The sequence below is a fragment of the Chenopodium quinoa genome, unplaced genomic scaffold (genome assembly GCF_001683475.1).
Source record: "Chenopodium quinoa cultivar QQ74 unplaced genomic scaffold, ASM168347v1, whole genome shotgun sequence".
In the NCBI taxonomy this organism is placed as follows: domain Eukaryota; kingdom Viridiplantae; phylum Streptophyta; class Magnoliopsida; order Caryophyllales; family Amaranthaceae; genus Chenopodium; species Chenopodium quinoa.
Window position 1 is genome coordinate 6,632,409 of NW_018743955.1, and position 27,989 is coordinate 6,660,397.

The 27,989-nt window shown below is 33.4% G+C and overlaps 1 protein-coding gene across 1 annotated transcript; it reads left to right on the forward strand.

Annotated features, from left to right (window-relative positions):
• Nucleotides 1–152: 152 nt before the first annotated feature.
• On the forward strand, nucleotides 153–27,924 carry LOC110689291 (structural maintenance of chromosomes protein 6A-like). Its single transcript, XM_021866039.1, has 28 exons — nucleotides 153–515; nucleotides 634–739; nucleotides 872–1,005; nucleotides 1,550–1,605; nucleotides 1,690–1,776; nucleotides 1,970–2,290; nucleotides 3,167–3,286; nucleotides 6,072–6,206; nucleotides 10,526–10,602; nucleotides 10,908–10,983; nucleotides 11,704–11,778; nucleotides 11,980–12,084; nucleotides 12,819–12,988; nucleotides 13,066–13,168; nucleotides 13,501–13,613; nucleotides 14,337–14,541; nucleotides 17,107–17,238; nucleotides 17,330–17,444; nucleotides 17,535–17,620; nucleotides 20,790–20,885; nucleotides 21,958–22,091; nucleotides 22,164–22,266; nucleotides 25,406–25,485; nucleotides 25,617–25,695; nucleotides 25,787–25,844; nucleotides 26,149–26,246; nucleotides 26,337–26,431; nucleotides 27,591–27,924. The coding sequence occupies exons 1-28, from the start codon at nucleotides 365–367 to the stop codon at nucleotides 27,646–27,648; spliced, it is 3,168 nt and encodes a 1,055-aa protein (XP_021721731.1). The 5' UTR covers nucleotides 153–364; the 3' UTR covers nucleotides 27,649–27,924.
• Nucleotides 27,925–27,989: the final 65 nt, after the last annotated feature.

Below are 27,989 nucleotides of genomic sequence, written 5' to 3' on the forward strand. Positions count from 1 at the left end.
AGTATGTAACGAGTCACCGTATGCAATGGTAAGGTAGCTCAGAAGAAGAGAGATAGTGTTGTGAGTAGGCTTGTGACTCACCAATGCCCATGCTCTCAGAGTACATATGCGAGTCAATTGGTCAACAACCGTCACTCATACGGACCACACTAATCTATAACGGCGGTAAAACTAAGGGCTAACCGCATACAAGAATTCCAGAACAAGCTTTACAAGCCGAGTGTATTTTCCCGCCAAAAGGGCCACACTACATAAAACCCTTTTTTTTTTCTCTCAAAATTTCATTTTCTTTTCAAAACCCTTGAAATGCCCAATTTCTAGGTTTGTAATCGCAAAATTGGGGTTCAATTCCACTGCTGAAGAAATGGAAGATTCTGATAATTTAAGCACTCAACCTCACCGTTCAATCACCGCCGGCACAATTCGCCGAATCAAACTGGAGAATTTCATGTGTCACAGTAATTTGGAGATCGAATTCGGCGATTTTGTCAATTTTATCACCGGACAAAATGGCAGTAAGTCTCTATCTCACCTCAATTTTCAATTCAGTTCGTTAATTTTTTGCCCTAATTTGAGGAGAATTTTGATTCTGTGATTTTCTTGGTGCAAAATGAAATTTTTGTATGATTTTAGGTGGAAAAAGTGCGATTTTAACTGCATTATGTGTTGCTTTTGGGTCTCGAGCTAAGGCCACTAATCGTGCTTCAACTTTGAAAGATTTTATTAAGACTGGTTGCAGGTTTACTTTCTTTCTATTTTTCATCTCTTTATGTGTAATTTTTTCATGCTACAATGTGTTAAGTTAAGATATTGAATGTATATGTGATCAAGTTTACGGTAATTTTAAGCGCGATTATTGTCTTTCGGGCAGCTATGCTTTGGTGCAGGTGGTACTAAAGAATGAAGGAATGGATGCTTTTAAAGTAGAATCTTATCGTGAATGCATAATTATTGAGCGCAGGATCACTGAATCATCTAGTACACTTGTGCTAAAGGATCACCAAGGTTCGTACTTAAGCTTCATTATGTCTTCTAAAGGAATTATCTTATGAGTAATGTTGATAAGTGAACCACACGTATATCCGAAAATAGTAATAGTGAAGTGTGGGGCGGGGATGGGAGCAAGTTATACCATGTATTTATCGATATATTACATTGCATTTCGCATGCCAATTGTCATGATTTGTTGAACTAGGTTGGTCAGTTTGTGTGCCTTGTGTTTCACATAGAAACTATGCAGTAATTTACAGCCAAAGGGGCTTATAGTTCTTGCTTTACTAGATCATCAGTCTTTATGTTGCTCCTGTTTGTGGCTGTGTCTCATACTTTTTACTCCTCATTGTTCTTTAAATTATGGTTTAAAACTATAGTGAGTTATATGTATGTGATGATCAACATGCACAAACAACTTTACTTTTTGTTTTTGCTTGAGGAACAATTTATAATATATTTTTTTTATTCAAGATAAGTTTTTTTAAACATCCTTTTATTATTGTACTGTTATTGCTATTAACCTTGCTGATACTTACGTTTTCTTTGTCATGGACAGGTAGAAGGGTTTCTAACAAGAAGGAAGAGCTTCGGGAACTTGTGGAGCATTTTAACGTGAGTTTATTCTTTCTTATGTCACCTGTTATATTGGTATATGATGAACTGCAAAATACTTGTAATTTGTTATAATTTTTACAGATAGATGTTGAGAATCCATGTGTAATTATGACTCAAGACAAAAGCAGGGAATTTTTACAGTCTGGAAGTCCGAAAGACAAGTTCAAGGTGAGGGCAAACATCGAGAAGTTAATTGCTGGCGTTCAGTTTTTATGTTTCTAAGGTGTTTGTGGATAATGATATGCCATTTATATCTGCTTTATCTTGTATGTGGCCAATGTTTGCTTTTGTTTCTAATTAATCAGTTACTTGGAAAGTATAGTTGTCAAGGGCCCTCACTTATACTCGAACAATTTTTTAGTTTTTTTTCAAGGCAACTCTTCTTCAGCAAGTTGATGATCTATTGAAAGCAATTGAACAAGCTCTGGAAACTGCTGATGAGTTAGTCCAAGAATTGGAGAGATCCATTGAGCCTGTTGTCAGGGAACTCAATGAATTGCAAGCAAAAATTAAAAACACTGAGCGTGTTGAAGAATTATCAGAAAGAGTTAAACTAATGAAGTATAAGCTGGCTTGGTCTTGGGTCTATGACGTAGACAAGGAATTATCGAAGCAAAAGACAGTAGTTGAAAAACGGAAATTGCTAATTCCAACCTGCCAAGCCGAAATTGATCATAGACTTGTAAGCCTAACTCTAAGTCACATCTTTCTTTTATTTCATGATAATTAATTTATTGGCTGTAGCTGCAATTTCAAATGACTTTTTTCTGAATAAAGTGTCCCTTACTTTAATTGTGAAAAAGTGGTCATACTAAGTTATTTGACTTTGTTGTTTCCAAAGAAATATCTTTCAATGAGCTGTACTGACTATCAGCTGAAATTCAACTCTCATTCCCCAAATACATGAGATCAACAGATTACTAACACGGATATTATAAGCTCCTACATCGTAGTGCTAAAAGTCACAAAGCAAGGAGCAGTTGAACATGTTATTCAAACAGTACTCATTTGATTTAAATTTCCTAATATCAACTATGAAACATATTATTATAACTGGTTGAAGAATTTTTTTAATTTTTCCCCGAAAAGCAAACCATTATATATCAATTACATGGACATCATATGATTGAGCTGTTTGTGATTGTAAATCGGTAATGCTATGAAAGTGTTCAGGCATGGGTATGTTTTCCAGCTTGATGTTTAGATTTGGAGTGTTTGCCTCTTTTTGGTTTATTCAGGATAATATACAATGGTGCATGATGTTTGCATGATATTGTATTGATTGGTGAGTCGAAAGATGTGGAAAAAAAGTCTGAACTGTGGAGACAGACTTACCACTCTTTAAAACTCTCTTAGATTTTATTTGTATATTCTTTTTTCTTTCACTTTACTCACTTTTTTCCCCACCTTTAATCAATCAAGTAGTTCCTTATGACGATTTATGTTAGTCGACCTTATCATTGTTTGTACTTTGTATATGATCTTTGTCCACTTGCTGAAGAGAAATAGATGACAAATGCCTGTTACCTATAGTAATTACTTGAGGCTATTGTTGCAGGAGATGATTGAAAATTTGAAAAAAAGCTATACAGATATGAAAAGTCGTCATGAGCAACTGGCACAAAAAACGTCGGAGGTGAATAGATTGCTGGATGAGTTGAAGGATAATCTATCCGTGGTATGTAATTTTTTTTTAAATTTTACTTAAATAGGAGAGTCTATTCTATCAGAAGAATTGTGGTGTGTGAATAAAGGGAGTAATGAGCACAAGATATCTTGAACAACAAGGCAATAAGTAAATTATTTTTTTAAAATTTGTGTGTGTGTGTGTGTGTGTGTGTGTGTGTGTGTTTGTGTGCGAAGAGCTTTGGTTAGTGAAATGGTTTGTGGACCTTTGAGAGATAATTTATGCTTTGGAATTGTGATATTTTGTTGTCAAAATTAATTAGTCTCTTACTACCAGACTTGGAAAAGCTTTGTTGGTCAATTCACGAGTTTAAGACTTTTATCATTTATTTATTTACTTCCTTCGCTTTTTTATTTGATGTATCACTTTCTATATATGGAAGTTTTAGTTTAGATGCACCACTTTCCTTTAAAATTAATAAATTCTCTCTTATCTCTCTCATATCACATGAACCCTCTTTATTTCTTCCTTCTATCTTTCTCTACTCCAAAAATTGCCTAGGTATCCGCAATTTCAGATGTGATGCATCTAGTAAAAAAACGAAGGAAGTATTTTTTTTTATAAAACCATTATATCACATTTGTTCGATAATATCTAAAGGCAACAAAGTATTTATGAAAATGGGAAGGAATGAAGTTGTTCCCTTATTTTTTTTACATATATATATTAATGCTTGTGGCACTACTGACTAGACCTTTGAGTTGTCTTCCTTAGCATCTATATAGAAGAATTCATCATCCTTAACAAAATTTAAAACATGCTTTAGGATTGAGTGTGGGTGCTTGTTGTCTAAAGAAATAAGTCACATTGATTTACTATTAAAAATAAGACTTTTTGTCAATAGCTACCTAATAAAACCCAGATTCTGTGACCTAATATAAAAAGTGTTACAGTAAACGTAAAATGTTGTAAAAACCTATCTAAAAAAGATAAAATTTTGTAAAATACTACTTATACCGGATTTCCACCGTCGATCGACCTCAAAACACTCTCGAAACCACCGCTTTTATTTCCGAAACTAACAGAAATTGCTTGGAATCACCTCCGGCACATCTAAAACCACCTTTCAACCCCAAAACCACCACATGTAACCCCAAAAATCACCATCCCAAAGCACTTATCTACCCTTACCAACTCGGAATATCCTCCAACCACCTCGAATAAAACCTTTCCTCCTTGAAAACCAACCCTCACGGCGTGTTTGGAGGTGTTTTAAGGTGGATCAACGTCGTAATTTTAAGTCAACGATGGAAATTTGGTCAAAGGTTGTATCTTATAACATTTCACCTTTTATTAGGTAGTTTCTCACAAAAAATCTTTAAAAATATTTGGGCAGAAACTAGATAGGATGAAGATTTATTAATCTTTTCCATAGGGATTTTAGTGTTATCTAAATAATATTGTACTCCCTCCGTTTTTTAATACTTTCTCCGCTTTCCTTTTCCGGTTGTTTTTAAATATTTGCTCCATTTCCTTATTTGAAAAGCTTTTATAATATTCATTAATTTCTCTCACCAAGTTGACCCAACAATATTAATTCGGTATTCTCTATCCTTTAATTTTCTCCACTACTTTTGATTTTTACAATTTTTTATTCTTCCACCAACCCCACTACCTCTATATTTTATTACTTTCTTCAATTTCTCCTAAAACTCCGCGCAAGGAGAAATGGAGCAATTATTTAAAAACGGAGGGAGTACTAAGTATTATTATTATGGCTAGAAAGTCTTGTACATACCCAATCTACACTAAATTTATTTTGTTTTTGAAAAAGGCGCAAAGCAAAAGGGGGCAAGCGGCTTTTTTGCCCTAGGCAAGGCAATTTTAATGAGGCTCACCTGAAGAAAAATTCTGTTTATATAGTGCGCCTCACTTCAAAGAGGCCCACTTAGGCGCTGCATAACCCACTTCAAAGAGGCGCACCTAGGCGCTGCATAACCCTTGTCGCTTTAGCGTACCTTAAGCTGTTTTATACATTGAATTTATTGTAGACCTAATAATTTAACACTCCCAAATAATAGTCACCTTGTGGATGATATAGTCACTTTTTATAATTACCTTGTTGTGATTTGTGAGTCATATTTTGAATGATATAATTTTATTTTAAATAATAGTTAGATAATATTAATCACTTTTTAGATGATATAATTATCTTTTGGATGATGTTATTACCTTTTCGAATTATATAATTACTTTTTGAATGATACATTTATTTTTTGAATGATATAATTACATTTTAAATAATATAGTCACCTTATACTTCCTCTGTTTTTTTTATTTTTTTATTTTATATTTGCTATACTTCTCTTTTCACGCTTGCCGATACATTATTCCAATTGTTAATATCTTTAATTTTGAATATGTAAAAATTATAAACAGTAGATATTAAAATAGTATAGATCAAGACGAATCTAACAAGATCTCACATGACTATACCATCCACTTTAATTTTCGAGGTCAAATGATGACTGTTGGTATTTCTTATAATCAATATTAAAACACTAATTTTGTGAAAGATGAATAAAGCAGCTTGTATCATAGATTCCTTCCCCCACTCAAACACACACTGTAAATCAATGGCCAATTTTTTGATTTGAATAGCAGAGTAGAAGATTATATCAGTGAGGAAAGTGCCTTTTTGGAATCATGGCATCTATTTTGAGGGGATCTTGTTTCAAATCTATCTTCTGTTTTTCACTAGAATTTATGACAGTTGAATATGCTAACATTTGACTATTTGAGTGGATTGTCTGTTTGCTAATTGGTGAATCTTTAGGCAGCGAAATCTAGGATGGAATTAAAGCAAGAATACGACCGAATAATCTTTGATGTCCAGAAGATGACGAAGCATGTGAAGTCCCTAGAGCAGCAGGTTCAAAATATACAGGAGCAAAATTTGCGTAACACTCAGGTACTTTACCTTTATCCAAATAGGCAAATACTCCTAAAGTCCTAAGTTATCTTTAATATGATTATTTGTCTCTTTCTCTCTCCCTCTTTTTTTAAAAATTTTATTTTTGTACTTATTTCACACTTTTGGTTCTAGTGTGTTCTAGAAAGTTTTTTTTTTCCATAATTTTTTCTATTTTGTTTTTGGTGAACTTCATTTACGACCTTGTCTTCAAAAAACTTCATTTGCTCCCTTACCCGTATACTCCAGAATATTTACACCTTTCCACTCACTCTTTCTTACCTTTGCATCCTCTTTTTTAACACTAACCACCTTATACACTCTCTTGCTTTTATCTTATACTCATTCTCAACATCAACACACACTCTCTCCAATTGCGTTAATTTATGTGTCAAAAATATCAGAAAAAAGAAAAAAAAAAGCTATGGGAATGTATGTAATACACATTTTTTTTTTAATTTTTATTTTAATGTTATAGAGATTTTCCATGGTAAGAAAAAATTGTCATCAAACTGATTTCACTGTGTATCCTAAATTGTATTAAAATTTCTTGATTCCTCAGGAATCTGCTGAAACATATGGGTTCAGTCTCTCTGTATAAAAAGTTTTTATTGTTTGATATAAATAAAAGTCAATAACTTAGACGAAAATGCTTTTTCTTAAAAAAACCAGTTGCTTGTTTGATTCCTGTGAAACTAATTACCACACATTGGCAACCTGGCGAATTTTCAATTTTTCTCAATTTTCTTAGTGTCAACTATTGTTATGTCAGTAATAATATTATTTGTATTATATGCAATATAATAAGAATGATACTGATACTACTTGTAAATAATAAATTGGTATATTGTTATTGCTGTTTTCTAGTAATATTTTAAGTTTTAACTACTATTAATGTTATTATTCATTTAAATAATACTTCCTCCGTTTCCTAATATTGCAACAATTACCATTTTAGGAAGTTGCAAGGTTGCAACATTATCATTTTTGTACATGTTTTCTCACTATCTCTCTCCTTATCACATAAGTCTTTATCTTTATTTCTCTCTATCTCTTAAATTATGTGTTGCAGTACTAGGGGAACGGAGAAAGTATAACATTAGCTCTTTAGCAATATGATACTCCGTTGATTCTTTTGTTCCTATATTTTTTTTTCTCAATGACTTTAGGACAAACATTGACGGGTTTCTCTCTTATGATGTATTATTAGTTTGAACATTAAGAAAATGTGCAGTACACTTTAAGATATAGGGTGTAAGTTTTTATACTTTATTGAGGTCAAATTTTTTTGAAATTGGGCTAAGAAAAATTATAGGAATTTGCATCTGGATTTTTAGGGCCATAAATAAGAGGGTATCGCTTTATATAGTCTGTATATAAGCATATAATATATATTTCTAAAATGGTATAAATATGAGACTTTTGATATAAGATGCGTAGAATAGATCAGTGTAATTAATGCTTAGTTATTCTCAACTTGTCCTTTTTAATATCTATTATTTTACTAAGTTTGATTTTATAAATGCTAGTGCTGGGGCTAAGATGATCTAACGCCTATGGTGCCCTGTACAAACTCTTAAGGCCCTCTATGATTATACTTTGTATACCAAATTTTATTAAATAAAAAAAAAATGTATAAAATTTGTCAAAATATGATTTAAAAAATACTCTTCTTACATATGAAAAGAGTGACACTCTTAATTTGGGAGGTAAAAGGATTTTCCCGATAATAATTGAAAAATTCAAGATAATGAGTTGAAAACAAGATTTTTTGCTTGTGATAGAAAAAAATAATTTTGGGAAAAAAATGGAATTAAGAAATTAAAGGAAGAAAATTAGATTTGGAAAATTGAGCAATTGGAGGAAGGAAAAACATAAACATTTGAAAACAAGATTTTTTTGCTTTTGATAGGGAACTTAATTTAGGAAGATAAAAAGATTTTGGGAATTAAAATTGGATGATTAAGATATCGAAGGAAGAAAATTAAATATAAAAATTTGAAGGAAGTAAATTAAATAATAGGGGTTAGGGTGGGCGTGAATTCAGTTTCATTGAATTTAAATGCACAACTTTCAAGTTGCCAATTGCATAAAAAAGGGAAAAATTGATGACAAGAGGAATTGAACCCAAGCTAAAATCAATTACTTTAGAACTACGCACCAATTTGACAAATATAATTATTTGTAAATGGATGAACAAATATGCATATATCTACAATTTGGGGCCCCTACTCTACATCGGCCCAAAACCGCCTCGGACAAATGCTCTTAGTTGTAGTATGCAACTGTATATACTACTTTCTATGTTTCTATTTACTCGACCTATAGTCGCATGACATGCAAATTAAGGTGTTAATAAAAGAAGACGGATGATTTTTTAAACAAAAATAAATAAAACGACCCATAAATGAATAAAAGGGATAAATTGGGGTTTTAAGGTATTAATTTTTTGAAAAACACACTTTAATAATCCCAACTATTCTCAATTTAGTTCTAATAATTCCAACTAAGGTTTATTTTTTAATAATCTTAACTATGAGGTCATTTTGCCTCCAATGGTCCCAATACAATAATGGGTCAATGACCTGTTATAACAGGTTGCCATGATACTTGGCAACACCTCATTGGTCCAAAATAAAAAATTATAAAAATAAAAAAAATAAAACACAAAAACCCAAAACCAAACATTCATCCACCCTAACCCCCACCCCCACCGTGCACCAAGTCACCAACCCTAAGCTCCGCTGAAAACTGACCGACCACTCCCATTAATCATCAAAATCAGCCGCATGCCTAGCCCTCTGCCACCCATTTAACCCACCCCTGATCTCTGAAACCACCAACCCAGTCCATGCCAACCTCGAAAACCGCCAACCTAACCCACAACAACCCTTGAAACCTGACCCTCTACTTGAATCCGCCGCCATAACTGCCCCTCCTCCCTTATCCCACCGTTTACAACGATTTCGAGAGTGGGGAAGGGATGAGGGGCGTTTTTGGTGGCGGAGGAAGGGGTAATGTTTTTTTTAATTGATTTTCCGGTGAAGGGAAGGGAGAAGAGTGGTCTAAGGGGTTGAGGTGGATCGGGTGTGTGTGTTTTGGGGGTTGAGAGGGCTGGCCGGCTATTTTCAGGGGGTTAGGGAGGTGGCCGGTTCCTCTATTGGCCGTTGGTGGCTGGGAACGGCGGCGGTGGCTGGGTTGGCTTGCTGGGATCAATTTTTTTTTTTTTAAGGATTTTTTTATTATTATTATTTTTAATTTAAGCCAATCATGTGCTGACACGTGGCGTTAAAAAAAAAATTACCCTTTCAGCACGTAACCGGTTTTTGAGACTAATAGAGGCAAACTAACCCTATAGTTAGGATTATCAAAAAATAAACCTTAATTGGAGTAAATCAGCAATAGTTCGGATTATTAAAGTGTATTTTTCCTTAATTTTTTTATTCAGCTTATATTTATCTTCTAATCTCTTCCTTAAATTGCATGCTGAAGGGTTATGGGTCAAGTTAAAAAAAAACGGAGGAAGTACATAGTATATTATTTAATAACCTACTTCGCATATAATAGCCAGAGTTTCAATCATATAATCAGAATAACTATGGCTGAACTTCCCAAGAAGTTACTGAACTTATTTTATGCACATGTTCATATATAATTTGTCATGAGCTTTCTAAAATTATCATTATAATTATTCTAAAATTAATAATACTATTATAACCAATTAGTATATCATAAAATATTGGGGCATTAACATTTTGACCGGTGATGATTTACGCATTACTTATGTTTGGGTTTGGGCGTTTGGCTTTGGCATATTTTACGCTGGTAATATGCGTAGCAGTAGTTCTGTGGGTTAGTGCCTCCAATGACTTGCATTCACTGATTATTGCTAGGAGATTGAGATGCTCAATGCTGAACTGTACTGAACAAATCTTCAGCCAGTCAAGTGTTTTTCTCCGTTCTTTTCTTAACTGTCTCGCTATGTTTAGTTCACTTTTTTTTAACCCCCCCTCAATTGGTGCCTTTTTGATACATATTGCTCCCATGTATGCAATTAGAAACTAATTTTGATGGTAGGTGATTATTGCCATTGATAATGATTGGAAATACTAGTTGCATGAGGGCATCATCATTACATGATTTTAAAACTACTGATGGCATGGTATAGGTTAAAAGATACATGGTTCTTTGCCGTGCTTGCTTGCTAGCTAAAATGCAGAGTACACAGCTCAAACAAAAGGGGGATTTGCTGTGGCTTCGATTAGTAATGTGATATAAGCTTTATTTTTATTAGTGTTATTTTTTTTTGTATGTCTCAGGTTGAAGAATCTAGGGTTCAGGAGAAACTAAAAGAACTTCAAGATGAAGTAAATGCTGCTGCTGCGTTGTTGACAAGGTTTTTTTTCTGGATCCTCTGCCTGGAATTTATGTGTTTTTACCAATAATTAGCTTATTTTGTTTCGATTCCTTTTATTTGTGCTATAACATTCTTTATGCTGATTGTATGAAAAGAATGAGATTGACGCGACAACATGATTCACTTTCCTTGATGAATATACGGTGATGGCATTAATTTATCTAGAATGATTAGTCCTAATGTATCTTAAATCTAATGAAAATTATGCATGGACTTTCTTTGTGTGACAAAAGGAGTATATGCTAAGTTACACTAGTTATTTTCGGCTTTGATTTATGGTTCAGGCTGAAGGAAGATGAGGCAGCTTTGTCAGGAAGCGTGGATGCAAGAATGGAAGAAATTAGAAAGATAAAGGAACAAGTAATATTCTTTTTTTGGATCAAATATATAAACTTATGCGTCTTCATTTTTGCTGAAATAGATCCCTATTTTTATTTTTATTTTAATAGAAAGAACTTAATCTGTGAAAATACCAATAATCTTCAAGTTGAACTGTAGAGGATTGAAAAACTGGATGAATTAAAGAGTGAGAAAAGGATTAGTTTGGGTTTGTTGGAAATTTTTAGCTGAATTGAGTGATTTTAGCTATCTAAGAGTTTACCCCGGTAAGTAAGGCCTTGCAAGATTGTGAGAAATTTTCTTTTCTTTTCTTTTCTTTTTTTTTTTTTTTTTTTTTTTTTTTTGGCAAGATTGTGCTGAACAAATATTGATCTAATATGCAATCTCAAAGATAATGTGGATGTAAAGTTGGGTTAGAATTCAAAGTGGTTGATTTCATTAAGAGTTTTTTTTATAGGTTATAGCAAATAGGCTTGAATAAACTATTAAAAAAAAATAGGGCCTGAATAAAGTTTATATATGGGCCTTAAATTTTGCTGGAACTCTGTAGAAGATGTGTTGATAATCACTTGTTGTAATATGCAAAGGAAGATAGTTGCCTTTTGAGGACCCCTGCTTATCTGGATGATGCATTTGTCTTGGTGCTTTTTGTGATTTTTTTTTTTACCTTTGTCTATAAGAAATAATCTGTTAATTACAGGTTCTTGGTTACATATAGTAACTTTTTTTCTTTGTTGCTAGGTTGTTGAACATGAGCAAAAGCTGAGTGATTTCAACTCCCAACTTTATGAGCTTCGGCAAAATCAAAATAATAAGGTTATAAAGATAAATCCAGCTATATATTTTACATTGTTCTTTGCTTTAAATGGGTAGCTTTCACTCGTATATCTTGTAAGTTTTATCAAGATGAGTAGATGACTAGATGATTTACCAGAGAGTAATGTAGTTTTATTTTCCTCCATGCTTATTTGGATGCCTAATTAAAAGCTTCTCTATGTATTTGCTGTCTTGTTCCAGGTTTTTGCTTTTGGTGGAGAAAAGGTCCTTCAACTTCTGTACATTATAGAGTCACGCTGTAATGAATTTCAAAGTCCACCCATTGGTCCTATTGGTGCCCATGTGGTAAGAAAAACATACTAATGCCCTTTTCCTTGACTTTGTTTGTTCTACAAATCTTTTATATAAAAAAAATTAAAATAAAAATTAAAATCTTGCAGTCAAATAGACAACACCTTTTAACACGTGATAATGTATTAGCAGGTTCTACTCTCCGTGAGTATATAATTTGATATGTGCAAAGCTGAGTCACTAGGTTAGTGACGTAGTGATAAAAGCAATGGTAAATGTGATGGTCTTAATTCTACTGGTGCTTTGTCCCTTTCCATTCAAACATTCAGCAATGACAAACTGTTTGCATAAAATGTCTCAATAACAGGTGTAATTGATTAAGGCTTTCTAATGTAATGCGTTAGGTAGCCGTTATGGTCAAGGCTGGGTTAATGACAAAATCGCTAATGATGATATCACTGCAGTCTTACCTTTTAATCTATTTTCAGTGTCGCTACAAGCTTGGAAGTCACAGTCACAGACATCAGTGGCAATCAATTCTTTACCTTCAGTGATTCCTTTGCTTTGGTTGCCTCTGTACTTTAAAACCAATGTGATGTGAGCTGTGACTGGTATTTTGAGGCTTCGTATGCTATCAAGATTTACAATATATAATGCAGCAGTTGTTTAGTCAACTATATCCCTCCAATGATTATATTAGTCAAAATAAAAAGGGTGGAACTATATCCAGGGGATTTTTTCCTCTTACTGAAATTAATAATGATTTGTGTTTCTTGGTGGATCTGCAGAATTTGACTCAAGGCGATCAATGGGCGGGTGCTGTTGAAAATGCAATTGGAAGGCTACTAGATGCTTTCATAGTGACAAACGTCAATGATTCACATATACTGAGGTCTTGTGCCCGACAGGCGCGCTATGAACGCCTTCATATCATCATATATGATTTTTCAAAGCCCAGGTAGCTCTAAATTACTGAAGTTGAGGCAGCGTCATTTCATATGGTTGGAGTAGATTGACTTAATCTTATTTATATAGGATCAACCTTCCACATTACAAACTTCCTCAAACAAGACACCCTACTACCCTTTCTGTCTTACACTCGGACAAAGCGACAGTTGCAAATGTGTTGGTGGATAAGGTAATTTGAATGTTCACAAATACTGTAGCATTTTACCTGGATTTTTTATTTCCCCTTTTTCTGGAGTTCTTTTCACAGTGCTTGATGTATGTCAGGAAAAGGCTATATGATGAAAAAAAAAGATGCAAATAGTGATACTTGGAGTTGGCTAACTTGGCTCTATTTTTTTTTTTTTTTTTTTTTTTTTTTTTTAAATCTCTGTTCCTTTACTTTCTTTCTATTTTGTGAGTTCTTGGGGTATGATTTGAGTGTTGGAGTTAAATAAGAAAAGGGTTACAGCAACGATTCAGGTCTAGTGGTCTTCATATATGTTTTGTCTTTTTATGTTTCAGGGTGGTGCAGAGAGGCAAGTTCTTGTTAAGGACTATGACATGGGCAAAACTGTTGCTTTTGAAGAAAGGGTTTCAAACTTGAAGGAGGTTTTCACTTCTGATGGCTATAAAATGTGAGACTAACAATTTCCTTACTAAGCTTTAATTACTATGATTGAAATCAAGCAATGATACATTGGGTTGTTGCCTTGTTGGTGATGATGGCATCTGCCCTTCTATGAGTCTTTGGAGGTTCAATGCTGACCTTTGTTATTTTGACTCTTCATTTTGTCTTCCACAGCCATATTGCTCACTTGACACTTCTAGAAGAGTATGGTATCCTTACACGTCACTTCAATGCTCACCTGGACACTTTGGCTATCTTAAACCACATAATCATAGAATAAATGTTAAAATGGAAGTAAAAAATGAAGAATATGTGTGATATGTACGGTTAAGCATTTCAACTAAAAATAATAATCAATTCAAGCTCAAATTGTGTATTGTTTGCACATAGTTCTTTTAGTATATCTTTCTTGCCTTTCGTATTGTTATGGAATATGTATTACCTGCTCAACGTTCTCCATGGAACTGAAATAGTTTCGGAATTAATCATTAGCTAACTCTGAGAGTTACAAAGAGTGTTAATCTTCTGTTTGATAAATACTCAATTCAGATTATAATTTAAACCTCAGTTGTCCACCTGGGGCTGGGATGGGGAGGGCAAGCAAAAACAGTGGTTTTAAATTAAACTGAGAGGAGGTGAGAATGAGGACAAGGTGAACAGATGCTATTTGTTGCTAATTCGAGTAATTCCTCTTTGATATATTATGACTTTTTTCATTACACAAGTTTAGGTTTTCTCGAGGGTCAGTCCAAACCATTCTTCCTCCAACTAAAAGAGCTAGAACTGGACGGCTTTGTAGCTCATATGATGATCAAATTAAGGACCTTGAAAGAGATAAATGGAACGTGAATGAACAAGCTCAAAAAGCCCGCCAACTGAAAAGAGTTGCGGAGGAGGAAGTACATGATCTTCAAGAAAAGTTAGACGATATCAAGGTAATATCTTTTTTCATCCTTAATCATCATCTTCTAGAAATGTGGTCATGCTTTTAGCATGCATGGTAGATTTGTGTCTAGATCCCATGCAATGTGTCAAACAGATTTTTGCTTCAGTGCTATTCTGAAAATTTGACAATCGACTATTCTGCTTTTGCATATGGTTTAAGTAATTGTATAATTAATGTGGCTCCTCAAACCTTTTGTAGCTGCTACACATGCTACCTCACTCGCAATTTAATGTATATGGTTAAACTCTCTCGATATAAGGTTCCAATTGAAGTAATACTAGCTTAAAACCCGTGCCATGCACGATTGCACGGTAATAAAAAAAAGATTTTTTGTTTTTATATATAAAACTATCATGGACTAAAACACAACTATAACATAGGTTGTGTTTAGTTTCTTCTTATTTTGTATATATAAAATTAAACATGGAATGTAACAATAGAGTCAATTAGACCATGAGTATATTAAAATTATGTATTAAACCCAATGGGTAGGAATAATAATCCCGTTTAATTAGGGGTGAGCAAACTGGGTACCCGGTCAAAATTTTAGGACCCGAACCCAAAATTGGTTGGAACCGGGTCCTAAAATTCGGAACTGGAATCGGAATTGGTTCAACCGGGTCCTAAAATTTAGGATTTGGAATTGGAACCACCGGGTACCCACTTAAGTAAATAATTATTAAAATATAATATAAATTATGATACGTATTTAAGTTTATTTTCATTTTTAGTGTTTAACACTTGTATTTATATGTACAACAATAAGATATTTTATTTATGTTAGGTATTAAAAATAATTTTTTTATTTTACTAACTAGATACATTTACCATAATTTTATTTTTAAAGAACTTATTTGGTGTACCATATGTTAGTTAACCGGGTACCCAACCGGTTCTGGGTCCAAAAAATCAAGAATTGGAATTGGAACCGGTTGCAACCGGTTCCTTAATTTCTTACCCGGAATTGGAACCACCGGGTCCAATTCCGGCTCCGAACCCACCGGTTCCTAACCGGTTCCAATTCCAATTCCGGGTACCCGAAATTTTTTCTCACCCCTAGTTTTAATCATATTTGCTCTGTCAAATTTTTTCTCTAACAAAATATAATAATATGAAAATATTTTATAAAAAATTAAAAAAGTGCATACATAGATTAGGGTTTATAATAATAATAATGTTAAGCTATATTGTTATACTCCCTTCATTCCATTATGTTCTTATTATGATTAGGCAAGAAACCAATTATAATAGTAAAAAAACAAAATTTTCATTTTATATTAAAATAGAGATTCTAATCAAAATATTAAGAACATAAAAATTGCACCAGAACTTAAATATTGTGCATTTAATACACTTTGTAATAGTGGAAAACATAAATAAGCAATATATAATAAATAGCTGAAAATTAAAAAAATAAAATAATGTTATATTTGTCCATTTTTGTGCAAGAAATAATATATGATGTATTGTGCTATTTAAAGATATGGCACACAAAGTAATATTTATAAGATATAAAGTAATAGATTTGGAAAATATTTTATTACTAATAAAAAAAAAGTGTGTGAATCAAAAATACCATAATTATATAATTTGGTGAATATTTTGTGTATAAATTGTAGTAGGTAATATTGGTTAGATTAAGAAGGAAAATAAAGGAAAGGGGGGAATTTTTGAGGGAAAAAAACAACACCAAGAAGTGACTTGTGTCATTTTCAGTGTCTGTTTTAGTATTATATATTGATGATTATACCCATGATAATTCCATTAATTGAAACTCATCCATTAATGTAAATAGCATTAGTCTAATACATGATGAAATTATAGATACAGGAAATCTCTAACTTAGTAATTTGCATATTGCTATAACTCATAAGCAAAAGGCTAGAGTAGAAGTACAAAAACATTTAGGGTCTGTTGGTTATTTTTGAAAATGAGTAATGCTAATAAGTACTAATAAAACGCTCAAGAAACAAGTTGGAGAGATTGGGAATGTTGCAGATTTTGAAATGTATGATGTACCTAATTACCTGTGCCCTATACCCCTAGCTGAAAAGAATCCATTCGATCAACCTCTTGTTCTTCCTAGCGAATAGTTTGTAATGTTAAACATCATATCTTATTGTCGATCAAATTCCTACAGCTTGATCTTACATTTTTTTACTTTTATTTTACTGTCGAACAGATTTACAGAATGAGATGGTATGTGCTTTTGGGAAGTTTTTATTAAATTAATTGGCTTTCTCTATTGTGGTGTGGTGTAGATTTCATTTTGCTGCGAAGTGGCGTGATAGTTGATGTGCCTGCAACCTTAAGGAGCTAAACTTTGATCTTCATATAATTTATTGTGAACTGTGTGTCTTTAGAAGTTTATTAGTTAGTGCTAGTTTACTGAGTTGAACTACAGAAGTCAGCAGCTAAATTATGTGAAGAGATTTGGCTTTCTGGATGTTTTTCATTCAGACTATTTTAGTATATGGATGCCGTCAAAGTCTGAGATTTTACCCTCTATTTTTTTTTTTTTTTTTTTTTTTTTTTTTTTGTATACATTGTTTAGAGGAGACGTAAATCTGCAGAGCGGCATTGTTATCAAAAGACATTTGCTGTTGATGATTTCAAGCGCACACATGCATCTGAAGGTAGTGGATCTAATATGTCTACTGTGGATGAGCTTTGTGAAGAAATCAGGGTTTGTTAGCCACTCCTGCTTTTATCTGATGAATGTAAAAATCTATTCTTGTATTTGGATTTGTCTGATTGGCTCCTTCTATTTTGAATAGAGAACCCAAGCTTTAATACAAGAAAAGGAAACCATGCGTGACAAAGTCCAAGTGCAGATGAATGAAGCCCTAGATAAAGTCAGAGAACTGAAAGCATCTCTAGGGAACTTGCATGGTATGGTGATGATGTTAAGCTCATGATGGCTAATGCTGCTCACTGATGTTTGTCCCTTTTATTTTTTTGTAATCTTGTTGAAAATTGCAGAATCCGCAAATGAGGACTTCAATGCTCTTGATAAAGCTGTAAAAGAATATGAAGCTATTGCCAAGGATCTAGAGGAGCTAGAGAGGGTTGGTCTTTCATTCTTTTCCCTTCTTTTATGTAGGTTATGTACTTATGTGTGAGTTTTGGCAGTGCTTGTATGTGGCTTGTGCAGTGTACTATCTATCTATTCTTTGCTTGAAATTGATTTATATTGGCACTTTTATTATCATTTATGTCTATCTATATTTACCTTTCTGCTTTGAAGAAATAGTCAAAAGCAGCCTTATAAAAGGTGCACTTCATCAAAACTACATTTCAAACAAAGTTTTAAAGCACTTATTGTGGCAAAGAAGGTACCGCTTTATTCCTCCTCCCCCCCCCCCCCTCATTTCCCATTTTTTATTTTTATTTTATTCTTCTTCATCCTCCTTTGTATCTTGATTATTCAGTTCAAAATTTATAGAGTATAGATTGCGATATATATCAACTGAAACACTAATGCGCCTTTTGATTTTTTTATTCCCCCTCTCATTGCTTCTCCACTTTCTTATATCTTTTGGTCCATCTATTTTTTCCCTGAACTTGGGTGTATGTATTGTGTGACTGAGCTGATGGAGTGTTTGGTGATAGAGTAGCAGAGGGGAAGGGCCACGAGGTGGTGTTGGTGGCTATTTTTTCCGAAAGAAATGGTGGACTGGAGGAGAGGGAAGCAAGGTAAGTGAATTGTACAAAAGGTAAGTGAATATTAGGAGAGAGAAGCATGAGGTAGACTGATGATGTCATTAGTTGTAAGTGAATTGTACAAAAGTGTTTCTTTTACAACCATTTCCAACTCAAAGTTGTGTAAATCTAATTGAAATTTTTAAAATGAACATGATCCTTCAACAATATTTGAGCAAAATTTCTTGGAATTTGTTTGAAGAATCAATTTGGTTATCATTGTTTAAATGAAGACAAATGAAAATAAATAAAAGAATTAGAAATAAAGACAAATGAAAATTAAGAAAAAGAGGGAGGGCAAATGAAGGAAAAAGAAAAGGAGAAAACCGGAATCCAGCAATTGGTACTTTTTTTACACCAAAGTGCTTTATAAGGTTGTTTTCCCAAAAGGCCACAACAATATCATTAAGGTGGTTTTGACAACTGTATTACTCTGTCGAAGGATTTTTCTTACCAACTCTTAATCTTTTATGTTTTAGTTCACTTTTATAGTGGGAACTGGATATGGTACATTGTGCTTTCTCAGGGTTTTTTCTGCATCGAAGGTTGGGGATACCATTATGTGTTGAAGATGATTTTTATTTGCTTGTTGCACATATTGGGACCGTCATCTTAGTGTCTTTTTTGTCGATTATGTGATATGTTTCTCTTGTGAGGCTAAGATCTTATGATCCTCCAAAATGTTGAATATTGGACAATTGGAAAGTCAAGGAACTTCTGATTGTGATTTTGCGACTGCATATTGGTATTGAACATTAAAATATTAAATGGGTTTACCAAGAAAGTGTCTATGCTTTGGTTTTTACTAATGTGCAATTATTTATACTTTGAGCCAATGCTTAATTGCTAATGTCTTCTATCTTCTGCCAATCTGTCCACCTGTAGCAATAGGCTTTCCTTTGGGAAAGAAAGCTAAACTTAATGGATTTTCTGCTTATGCTCATCAAACCTTGAATCTGGTCGGTGTTAGGAAAGAGAATACTATTCGTTTTGGGTCTGGAATCTGGTTCAGATCTAATTGGAAAACAAATCTACATTCAGGTGCTGTCCAACAAGGAAGCCTGTTTAAAGATGCGATGTACATTATTGTTACTCGAAATGCAGTCCAAATCTTGATATAATAAACTCTCTACGTTCCTGAAATTTTGACTCGCTTTTGGCAGACTTGTTTATAAGAACGCATAGAAAGGCGAGTGGGTGAAAGAAAAAGTTTAATAAATAATGAGTGATGGAGTAAAAAGGTGGGTGGGTTTGAGAAGGTGGATAAAGGACAATAGAGTATGTAGAAAGGTGTTAATGATGTGGCTGTGTGGGGTAGGAGGGGTAAGATTGTAAAAGGGATTTTCCAAAAAAAAAAAAAAGAAAAGAATTAATATGTTACTTAGACTCGGGTATCCATGTACATGTCCAAGTGTCCTACCCATGTTCGTGTGTCGAGTGTCTAACACTGGTACTTGAGGTGAAGTAAAGAGTCTGAGTAACATATGGTGTTAAGTAGAAATGAGTTGAAACTTTTTGATAAGACGTTTAATAGAAAGTGAGTTGAACTTTGCAGGATGTTGTAAAATGGTATTAAAGCATGTTAACTTTTTCTTGTTGTACCAAAACCAGTTGCAGCATTGCTGGTGGGGAGAGAGTGCTAAAAAATCCAAGCAGATAGGATACCTTATGTTTTGAATTGCAAATGCATCTTTATTGACCATTATATCATTATTTTTTGCTCCCATGAAAGATACATATGTATGTGTCAAATGAATTATGTGATGCGCTTATCTTGTAGATAATCAATTGCGTGTGCTCTGCATAGCTGGGGTATGGTTAGCAGGATCACCAAGGCAAATAGTGCTGGGAAGCTTAAATTATTAAAATACTGTTTATGATATCTGTTTCTTAACTGAATCTGATTTGAACTTAAGTTTGAGGCCTTTGATCTTAAGGATGGAAAAGATTTGGGGAGGATGAATAACCCAAAATCAACTACTGCCTTTTGTTTTTGAAATTTCTTAACTAAAAGTATTTTCATTTGTTTCTTTGTGAGCTTAGTACTTTCACCTTATTCTATTTTTGGCAAAACCTTTTAATATCTTACCCCTCTCTCCAATTTCTTAAAACCTTGTATATATGTATGGGAATCATCAAAGTGTTCCTGAAGTTACTGCTATGTAATTGGTTTTGGGATTTAAGGGTTGGTGACTATTTTGGCTACCCTTAACACAATTCTAGAGCTTTTCTTGGACTGTCTTTTAAGTTCTACCAGTATGCTATTGGAGGTGACTTTTACCAATTGAGTGTGTGATATTCAGATACCAGTCCACCACAGTTGGATATGTATTTTCAAGCTGTTGCAAGAATCAATTTCTACTTAAAAAGAGGACAATCTTTGCTGTTTTAGAAGTCAAGTCACCATTTTTTTGAGTCTGTGCTGTTGTCAGCTCCCATTGGCTTCTTTTATCTTCTAACAGGTTATATACGGAGTATTATTAATTAGGTAAATGTTTTTCTGTTCACCCATGATTATCTTTGTGATTTTCTCAGGAGAAAAGGCATTATGAAAAACTTCAAGCTGAAAAGATTTTACCTGAAATTAAAGAAGCAGAAGCAAAGTATCAGCAGCTTGAACAGAAGCGCAAGGTATACTCTTTCAGATGCAAACTGATTCCGACATCAAGTTTGATGCTTATGCTAGCTAGATCAGTATTCCTTAGTTTTGAAAATGAGTTCTTGGGCAATCTGATCTGCAGTTATGGACATTCAGTGAGATCTTTAGTGCTATTAGTTGGTGTTGTGCACTATTTGCTGCAGTGTTGAATAGGTCATGGGAAAAGATCATTAGTAGACATTGACTAGCAAAGATTCTGGAGAAGACTCCTAGGTTAAATTCGCATTGTCACAGGCATCTATAGAACTACCTTTTTAGTTGGATTTCTTGCAATAATTGATATTAAACCAGGCCTGCAAATCCACAAGTCACAAGGGATTTGTGATATTAAACCACATTTTTTGATATTAAACCAGGCATGTAAATCCAGAAGTTGCTGATTTGTGGTAGTCAATTAGCTACTGGTTTCATGCCCCAAATACGTGTGGCAATTATGTGAATTTTATCCAGACATGTTTGTGAGCCTCTATCTGTCTCTAATTTTGTGCCTACATTGGATACTCATTTCAATTAGTTTTCTTTATTCTTATTGCTCTGGATTGTTATTGTAGGAAAAAATTAGCAAGGTTAGTACTTCCTCTGTTTTTAAATGCTTGCAACGCACTTTTTCACGATATTTAAGAAAAGTGGACATCACATGATGTAATATAGTTAAAATGGGGGTGAGCAATTGTTAGGATTATAATTTAGTGGGCCATGAGCTTAAAATAAGGGTAATAGTACAACTTTCAACAAAAAAACTTTACAATCATAGTGTGTTGCAAGTATTGTGACATTTCCATTTTAGTGAAATGTTGCAAGTATTAAAAAGCGGAGGAGTATTATTTTTTGAACTGTTAAGTTAATCATTTGTAAAATTACTCTGCTGGACCTTAGGCTCAGCAGGTTTGAAGTTGAGTGCATTTTCAAACTGTCTAGCCCATTGGAGCTATCTTCGTCTTTCTAATAGATGTATATGTTGTAGAGATCTAGGTTTTTGTATTACAGATGTATGTTGTAGTGATAAACTAAAAAAATTCATATAATTCAAAAATTGATTTGCAGGATAGTTATGAGAAAGCCTCCTACATGTGCCCAGAGGATGAAATTAAAGCTGTGGGAGACTGTGAAGATACTCCAGAGAAGCTCAGTGCTAACCTGAGACTAATGATTGAAAAGCTCGAGCGTGCAAGGGATATGTAAGGATGGAATTTTCTTTTAATGAAAGTTTCTGCAACTGGTTCTGAAATGTAATGGTGCAATATTTGTAGATATACGGAATCCATTGATGACCTACGAAAACTGTATGAGAAGAAGCAGAGTAAGATTTTGACGAAGCAAAAGACTTATGAAAATTTCCGAAAGCAGTTACAGGTAATGCGTATACCAAGTCTCTTGAAGTGGGATAGATGTCCCACCTGGTTTGTTTGACTATTTGAGTTAGATTTCTTTATGCTATGCATTAATTTGTCATGCGTTTATTCCTAGATAAATCACTGAAGCCACATGCTCCCTTCCCCTTTCATACATCTTCTTTTTCAAGAACATCTTGCCTAATTCCTTATCAAAGATATATTTTGTTGTTTCTTTCACATGCTCTCAGATCCCATTCTTCACCTTTTCTTTTCTTTTTTTTTTTTTTTTTTTTTTTTTTTTTTGCTGCTAAAAGATCTGCCTTGTACAGGCCTATATCTTTTTTTTTTTTTTTTTTTTTTTTTTTTTTTTTGTGTTTGCTAAAAGGTAATTTCTTTTCTTTTTTTTTTTTTTTCTGCTAAAAGATCTGCCTTGTAAAGGTTTATGTGGTTTGATTAATGAGGGTGATGTATGTTGCCTAGAGAAATGAAATTACCTTTGAATGTGTATAATAATATGAGTAAAGGGACCCCCTCCCCTCTTTGTGCTTCATCTTTGTGCCCTTGTTAGGTGAATGGGTTGCTACCTCTACTAAACCCCGAAAAACAAGCCACTTCGGGTTCACATCATTCTTCATGTCACCATAAAACAAGTTGTTTTTAGCTTCCATCAAGTTAATTGTATTACTTTTAGGAGAGTGAAATTAAAATTGAGAGTGGCTTCAATTTTGTGTAAGTCTTATATGCTTTCAAAGTTATGAGTCAATTTTAGATCGATAAAGGTTGTTTAGAATTAAATCATACTCCCTCCATTTTTTTTCTAAGTAATGGACCTAAATATAATACTTCATAAGTTGTAAGGAAGGGCTTGGGTATAAAAAAAATCACGAAAAAGGATAGTGCGGTTAATAATTTATTTAAAGAATTTTTTGACTTTTACCACCAAAAAAAATCGCGAAATTGTTTTTTACTACCAAAAATTTTAGAAGTTTTATTTTACCACCAAAAAAAAAATAAAAAATTGTTTTTTACCACCTGCCGTCAAAAACCTAACGGAATATATTAAATTCTTTGATTTTTGTGCCAAACACATCATATTTAGGAGTTTTGGGGGGCATTTTGGCCCTTTGGGTCCAATTTGAGGTCAGAATCGACAAAAAATGATTAGAATTGCTTCTTTTGTGCGTTTAAAAATACCTTGGTTTGCGTGAAACACGCAAAATGAGGCATTTTCGATCATTTTTTGTCAATTCCGACTTCAAATGATTCCATAGGGCCAAAATGCCCCCCTAAACCTATGAACAACATGTTTTGCGCACGAAAATCGAAGAGTTTTTCTTTAAACCGTTAAATATAACGGTTTTCTTGACGGTAGGTGGTAAAAACCAATTTTTAAAATTTTTTTTGGTGGTAAAATACAACTTTTAAAATTTTTGGTAGTAAAAAACAATTTTGTGATTTTTTTTGGTGGTAAAATTCAAAAAATCCTTATTTAAAACTAAGAAATGTGAGAGGGGAAGAAATGATAGAAAATAAGTAGTGGGTTTAGAAGGGACCATTAGAGGAGAGTGATATAATACTAAATGTAGTAATTTGCCAAAAATGAATGGCCGGGTTTGGTAAGGGTAACACATAAAAAAAATGGATGAAGTAGATTAAGTAGTTAAATTTTAAGATTCTACATATTTGCTAATAATACGATTTTATCACTAAATTTGTAGTATTCTACATAATTGCTAGACATATGATACCGTTGTTAATTAGTGCTCCTTTTAATTTTTGATGGTTGTTATACTTTGACTAGACATGTTTTCCCATACACAACTTTGACTATGAATATCTTTAAATACCTTATAACTATCACTATATACTTATAAGACAAATCCAAAAACACATTATGCCCTACATAATTGTTTGTATAGTTAAGTAAAAAAATTATGGTCTAAGGCATGTGAAATAGTATATCCACTTTAAAAATCAAAGTGGAGCATAAAAATGAAAGGAGTAATACTTAGGGCCTGTTTTATTCACATTATTTTTCACTAATTTCAGGTCTTATAAGTTTGGTTAAATTCAGATAATAAGTTTTAAATTCTGATAAGGGTTACCCAAGTACAAATTACAATTAAAATAAGTTTTAACAAAGTCTAATAAGTTAAGTTCAAATAAGTGAGGTGAATAGAACACACCATTATTCATCTCTAAAGTGTAAATTTCTGAAAATAATCATTTTACTTTATATATCAAGCTATTGAAAAGTACTTCATCCATTTCTAAATGTTTTCTACTATGATTGTTTGCGATCTTTGAACACATATTTAGGCGATTGCGAGAGTTCTAATATGTTGAGTAGGTGTAAAACAAAGGTGGATGAAGGGGGGAGGGGAGAGAGGGAGGGAGGGAAAGAGAATGTTTAAAAAGGGTGAGTCTACAAAAGGTGGAAAAGTGAGTCAATGGAAAGGTTTTTGACACTGTGAGGTGAGTTGTAAAAGGAGTTTGCCAAAATTAGAATATAACAATAGTTAAAAGAACTTTGAGATTTAACTAAAATGCAAGAGTAAAAAACTTTTAGGAATGGAGGTTGTGTATACAATATACTAAAATTATTTGGGCCGGTAGGATTTCATAAATTCAAAAATTGTGATTGATTAGTTTTTTTTATTTTTATAATTTTTAATAATAGTCATCTATGGGATATAAACATATATATATATATATATATATATATATATATATATATATATATATCGGTTGCGTACTTTGTAATTGTAAAATCGTAAAAAACAATGATTTGAGTCCCAATTTAAAATGTATCATTAGAATTGTTTGATCTTTAGAGATGTGATAATGATTAGCAAACATGTGCATTGTTTTTTAGATAATAAAATAGATTTATGTTGCTCATTTTTTTAAGCTGAGTTCAATGACAAGATTTTACCGATGAAAATGTAGAATTGTAGACAGGTTCAGCAGTTACTTAGAATTGTGGGCTAATTAGTTTTAATGGCAAATGTCATTCCAAGTGCTTACTTCATATCTTCTTTAGTGTTTTCTTTCTGTAAAAATATACTGTTCAGTATACACTGCCCTTCAAGATATTGTTGATCTCTTGCTTTTTTACTATTGATTGAAAGTTAGATACTGTTAATTTTGATATGCAGGATGCTCGAAGAGCTTTGGAATCACGAAGAATCAAGTTTGATCGGATTGCTAGTTTAATCAAGCGCCAATTGACATGGAAGTGAGACCTTTGCAATCTTTTTGCCCATTTACTTGATGCTCAAATAAAAATCCCCTGCTCTTACTCTTTTGAAACTATCCAATATGCTTCTGCTGTTTGACCTTTTTTTTCCCTGGTGGGGGTGGTACCAGTTTTAATAGCAATCTGGGAAAGAAAGGGATAAGTGGTCAGATTACTGTGGACTCTGAAAGGAAGACTCTCTCTCTTGAGGTGATATATATGTTATACTGTACAATTTTTAAACTAATTTGATTTGTCCCTGGGATAGGAATTTACATGTTCTTCATTGACTGATTGATAGGTTAAGATGCCACAGGATGCATCTAGGACTACTGTTCGGGATACTAGAGGACTTTCAGGTTCATCATTATTACTGATCAAAATTTGACCTGGATTGTTTATTCTGTTCTTACTTCACAAGTTCTTTATCAAATTTCCCCGCTATCATGCTCCTTTAATTTATAAGTTTTTGAATATGAAATCGTTGTTACTCTGCCTCCATGAAAGTTGGACCAACTCAAGTCCTGTAAATGCTAGAATAGTTAAGGCATCATGGAGATAGATTTAGGTGAAAAGTGTATCAAGGATCTAACGAAACCTTGTCCAGATTCTATGTAATTTTCCATGTTTGTTAATGCTTTTAACTAGTGTGTGCTCAAACAGGTGGGGAACGTTCTTTCTCGACTTTGTGTTTTGCATTAGCTCTCCATCAGATGACTGAATCCCCTTTTCGAGCAATGGATGAATTTGATGTATTTATGGTACTAGAATCTTGTGGAGCTAATGCCTTTTCACTTTGGTGCTTCTAATGGTTTGGATTTTCTTATATATTTTTTTTCCTGCCCGTTCAGGATGCAGTTAGCCGGAAAATCAGTCTTGACACCTTGGTTGATTTTGCGTTATCACATGGGTCACAGTGGGTGTTTATCACCCCTCATGATATCAGGTACCTACAGTTGAGTTGCGCACATTGCTATTTTTGTATAAATGTTATCTTTTTGTTGTCTTCATGTATACAACATAATAAATGACATGGAAATCTTCAATTGAAAAAAATTAAGCATGTTTGTTTATGATGGATTTGGATCAAAGACATGTACTCTGTAGGGATTATATTTAATGTACAAAAAATTTCAGCTAATAGCGAAAAATTGTGCAAATGATAATTGGTCAATGTGTGTACTCCAACCGCTTGTAAGCTTTGTTAGGCTTTCTTCCTATTAAACTATAAGTAAAAAGTTCTTCGTAGTATTTAATATGGAGCAACATATAATAATTTTGATTTTCACCAAAAATGTAGGTTTTTGATTAGTTGGCCTGGGAAGGGTTTTTTTATGACGTTTTGTTGGACTTTTTGGATATAGTTAGCTAGGTTTTTTGCTCGATTTTGTATTTGAATGAAAATACATTTTGATGAAAAGTTTGTGGGTAGTTTATTAAACTGTTCGTTGCCAACTTGCCCCTCCATAGTCCTTACTGACTTAAAGGATATTTTATGCCTTCTCAAAGACTTTCAAGTTATTGCCTAGAATTGTGTCTCTCTCTTTTTTTTTTTTTTTTTTTTTTTTTTTTTTTTTTTTTTTTTTTTTTTTTTTTTTTTTTTTTTGACATCAATTGCCTAGAATTTTCAGTTGGCCAAAATGTTCAGTGGGAATCACACTGATTGTGAGTTTGGTTGGCTGTGCGGGAACTTAATCTCTGACATTAAAAAGTTAAGTTATGTCGCATTAGGGGATGACATTTTTCCGAGCCCAAACTTGACATTGTTGGGCTGTTTAAATTAGGCTAGGTAAGTAGAGGGGGTAATCCAAACTTTATTTGGTTAAGTAGGTGCTGTTTGTTTGGTTTGGAACTCAACATTGTAGACAATCAATTTAGTGCCAACAGCTGTGACCTTTGGTGGTAGCAGGGAAAGAATTGTCAGAAACCAGCACTCCCATAAGTCCTTCCCCAGTTCCTCACCCTTGTCGTTTGCACTCGTCTAGTTGAATTATTTGAAGAAGGGTGTAGCCGTGTAGGCTGTATGTTTTACAATGAGGAAATCTGAGCTGTTTATAAACCTTAAAGAATTGTAATTGCATGAATTTGTATTATTTTCTTTGCAGTATGGTGAAGCAAGATGAGAGAGTTAAGAAGCAGCAGATGGCAGCTCCCCGTTCTTGATCTCAGCAAGCCTGAACGCTGCAGTTTTGTACATGGTTTTGATTTTGCTGATCCTAATGTTTATTCCTGATCATTTCATGTGGTGCTTCCATCATCACGAAGTTAACCTTCAATCTCATTGTAAGTAGGATTCTTTTGGGAATCAACTAGTCTCCGTTTTGCCTTGCTATCCTAGCTCTTCACTCGTGCTGCTGTGGATGCGAGTCCCAACTTTTTGTATATGTATCTTATTTATCCGACATATTTGAAATTTTAATGAATTCTTGAAACAGTTAACTTCATTGTTCATCTATGAATTTGATTCTGACATTCCTACATATATCATATATGATCATATAATG

Excerpts from the sequence above, each read along its gene's own strand:
- LOC110689291 (XM_021866039.1), top strand. The coding sequence starts at position 365 with ATGGAAGATTCTGATAATTTAAGCACTCAACCTCACCGTTCAATCACC. Across the intron at positions 17,239-17,329 it reads AGCTTTGTGAAGAAATCAGG|AGAACCCAAGCTTTAATACA; the intron begins GTTTGTTAGCCA and ends TATTTTGAATAG. Across the intron at positions 25,696-25,786 it reads GGAAGACTCTCTCTCTTGAG|GTTAAGATGCCACAGGATGC; the intron begins GTGATATATATG and ends ACTGATTGATAG.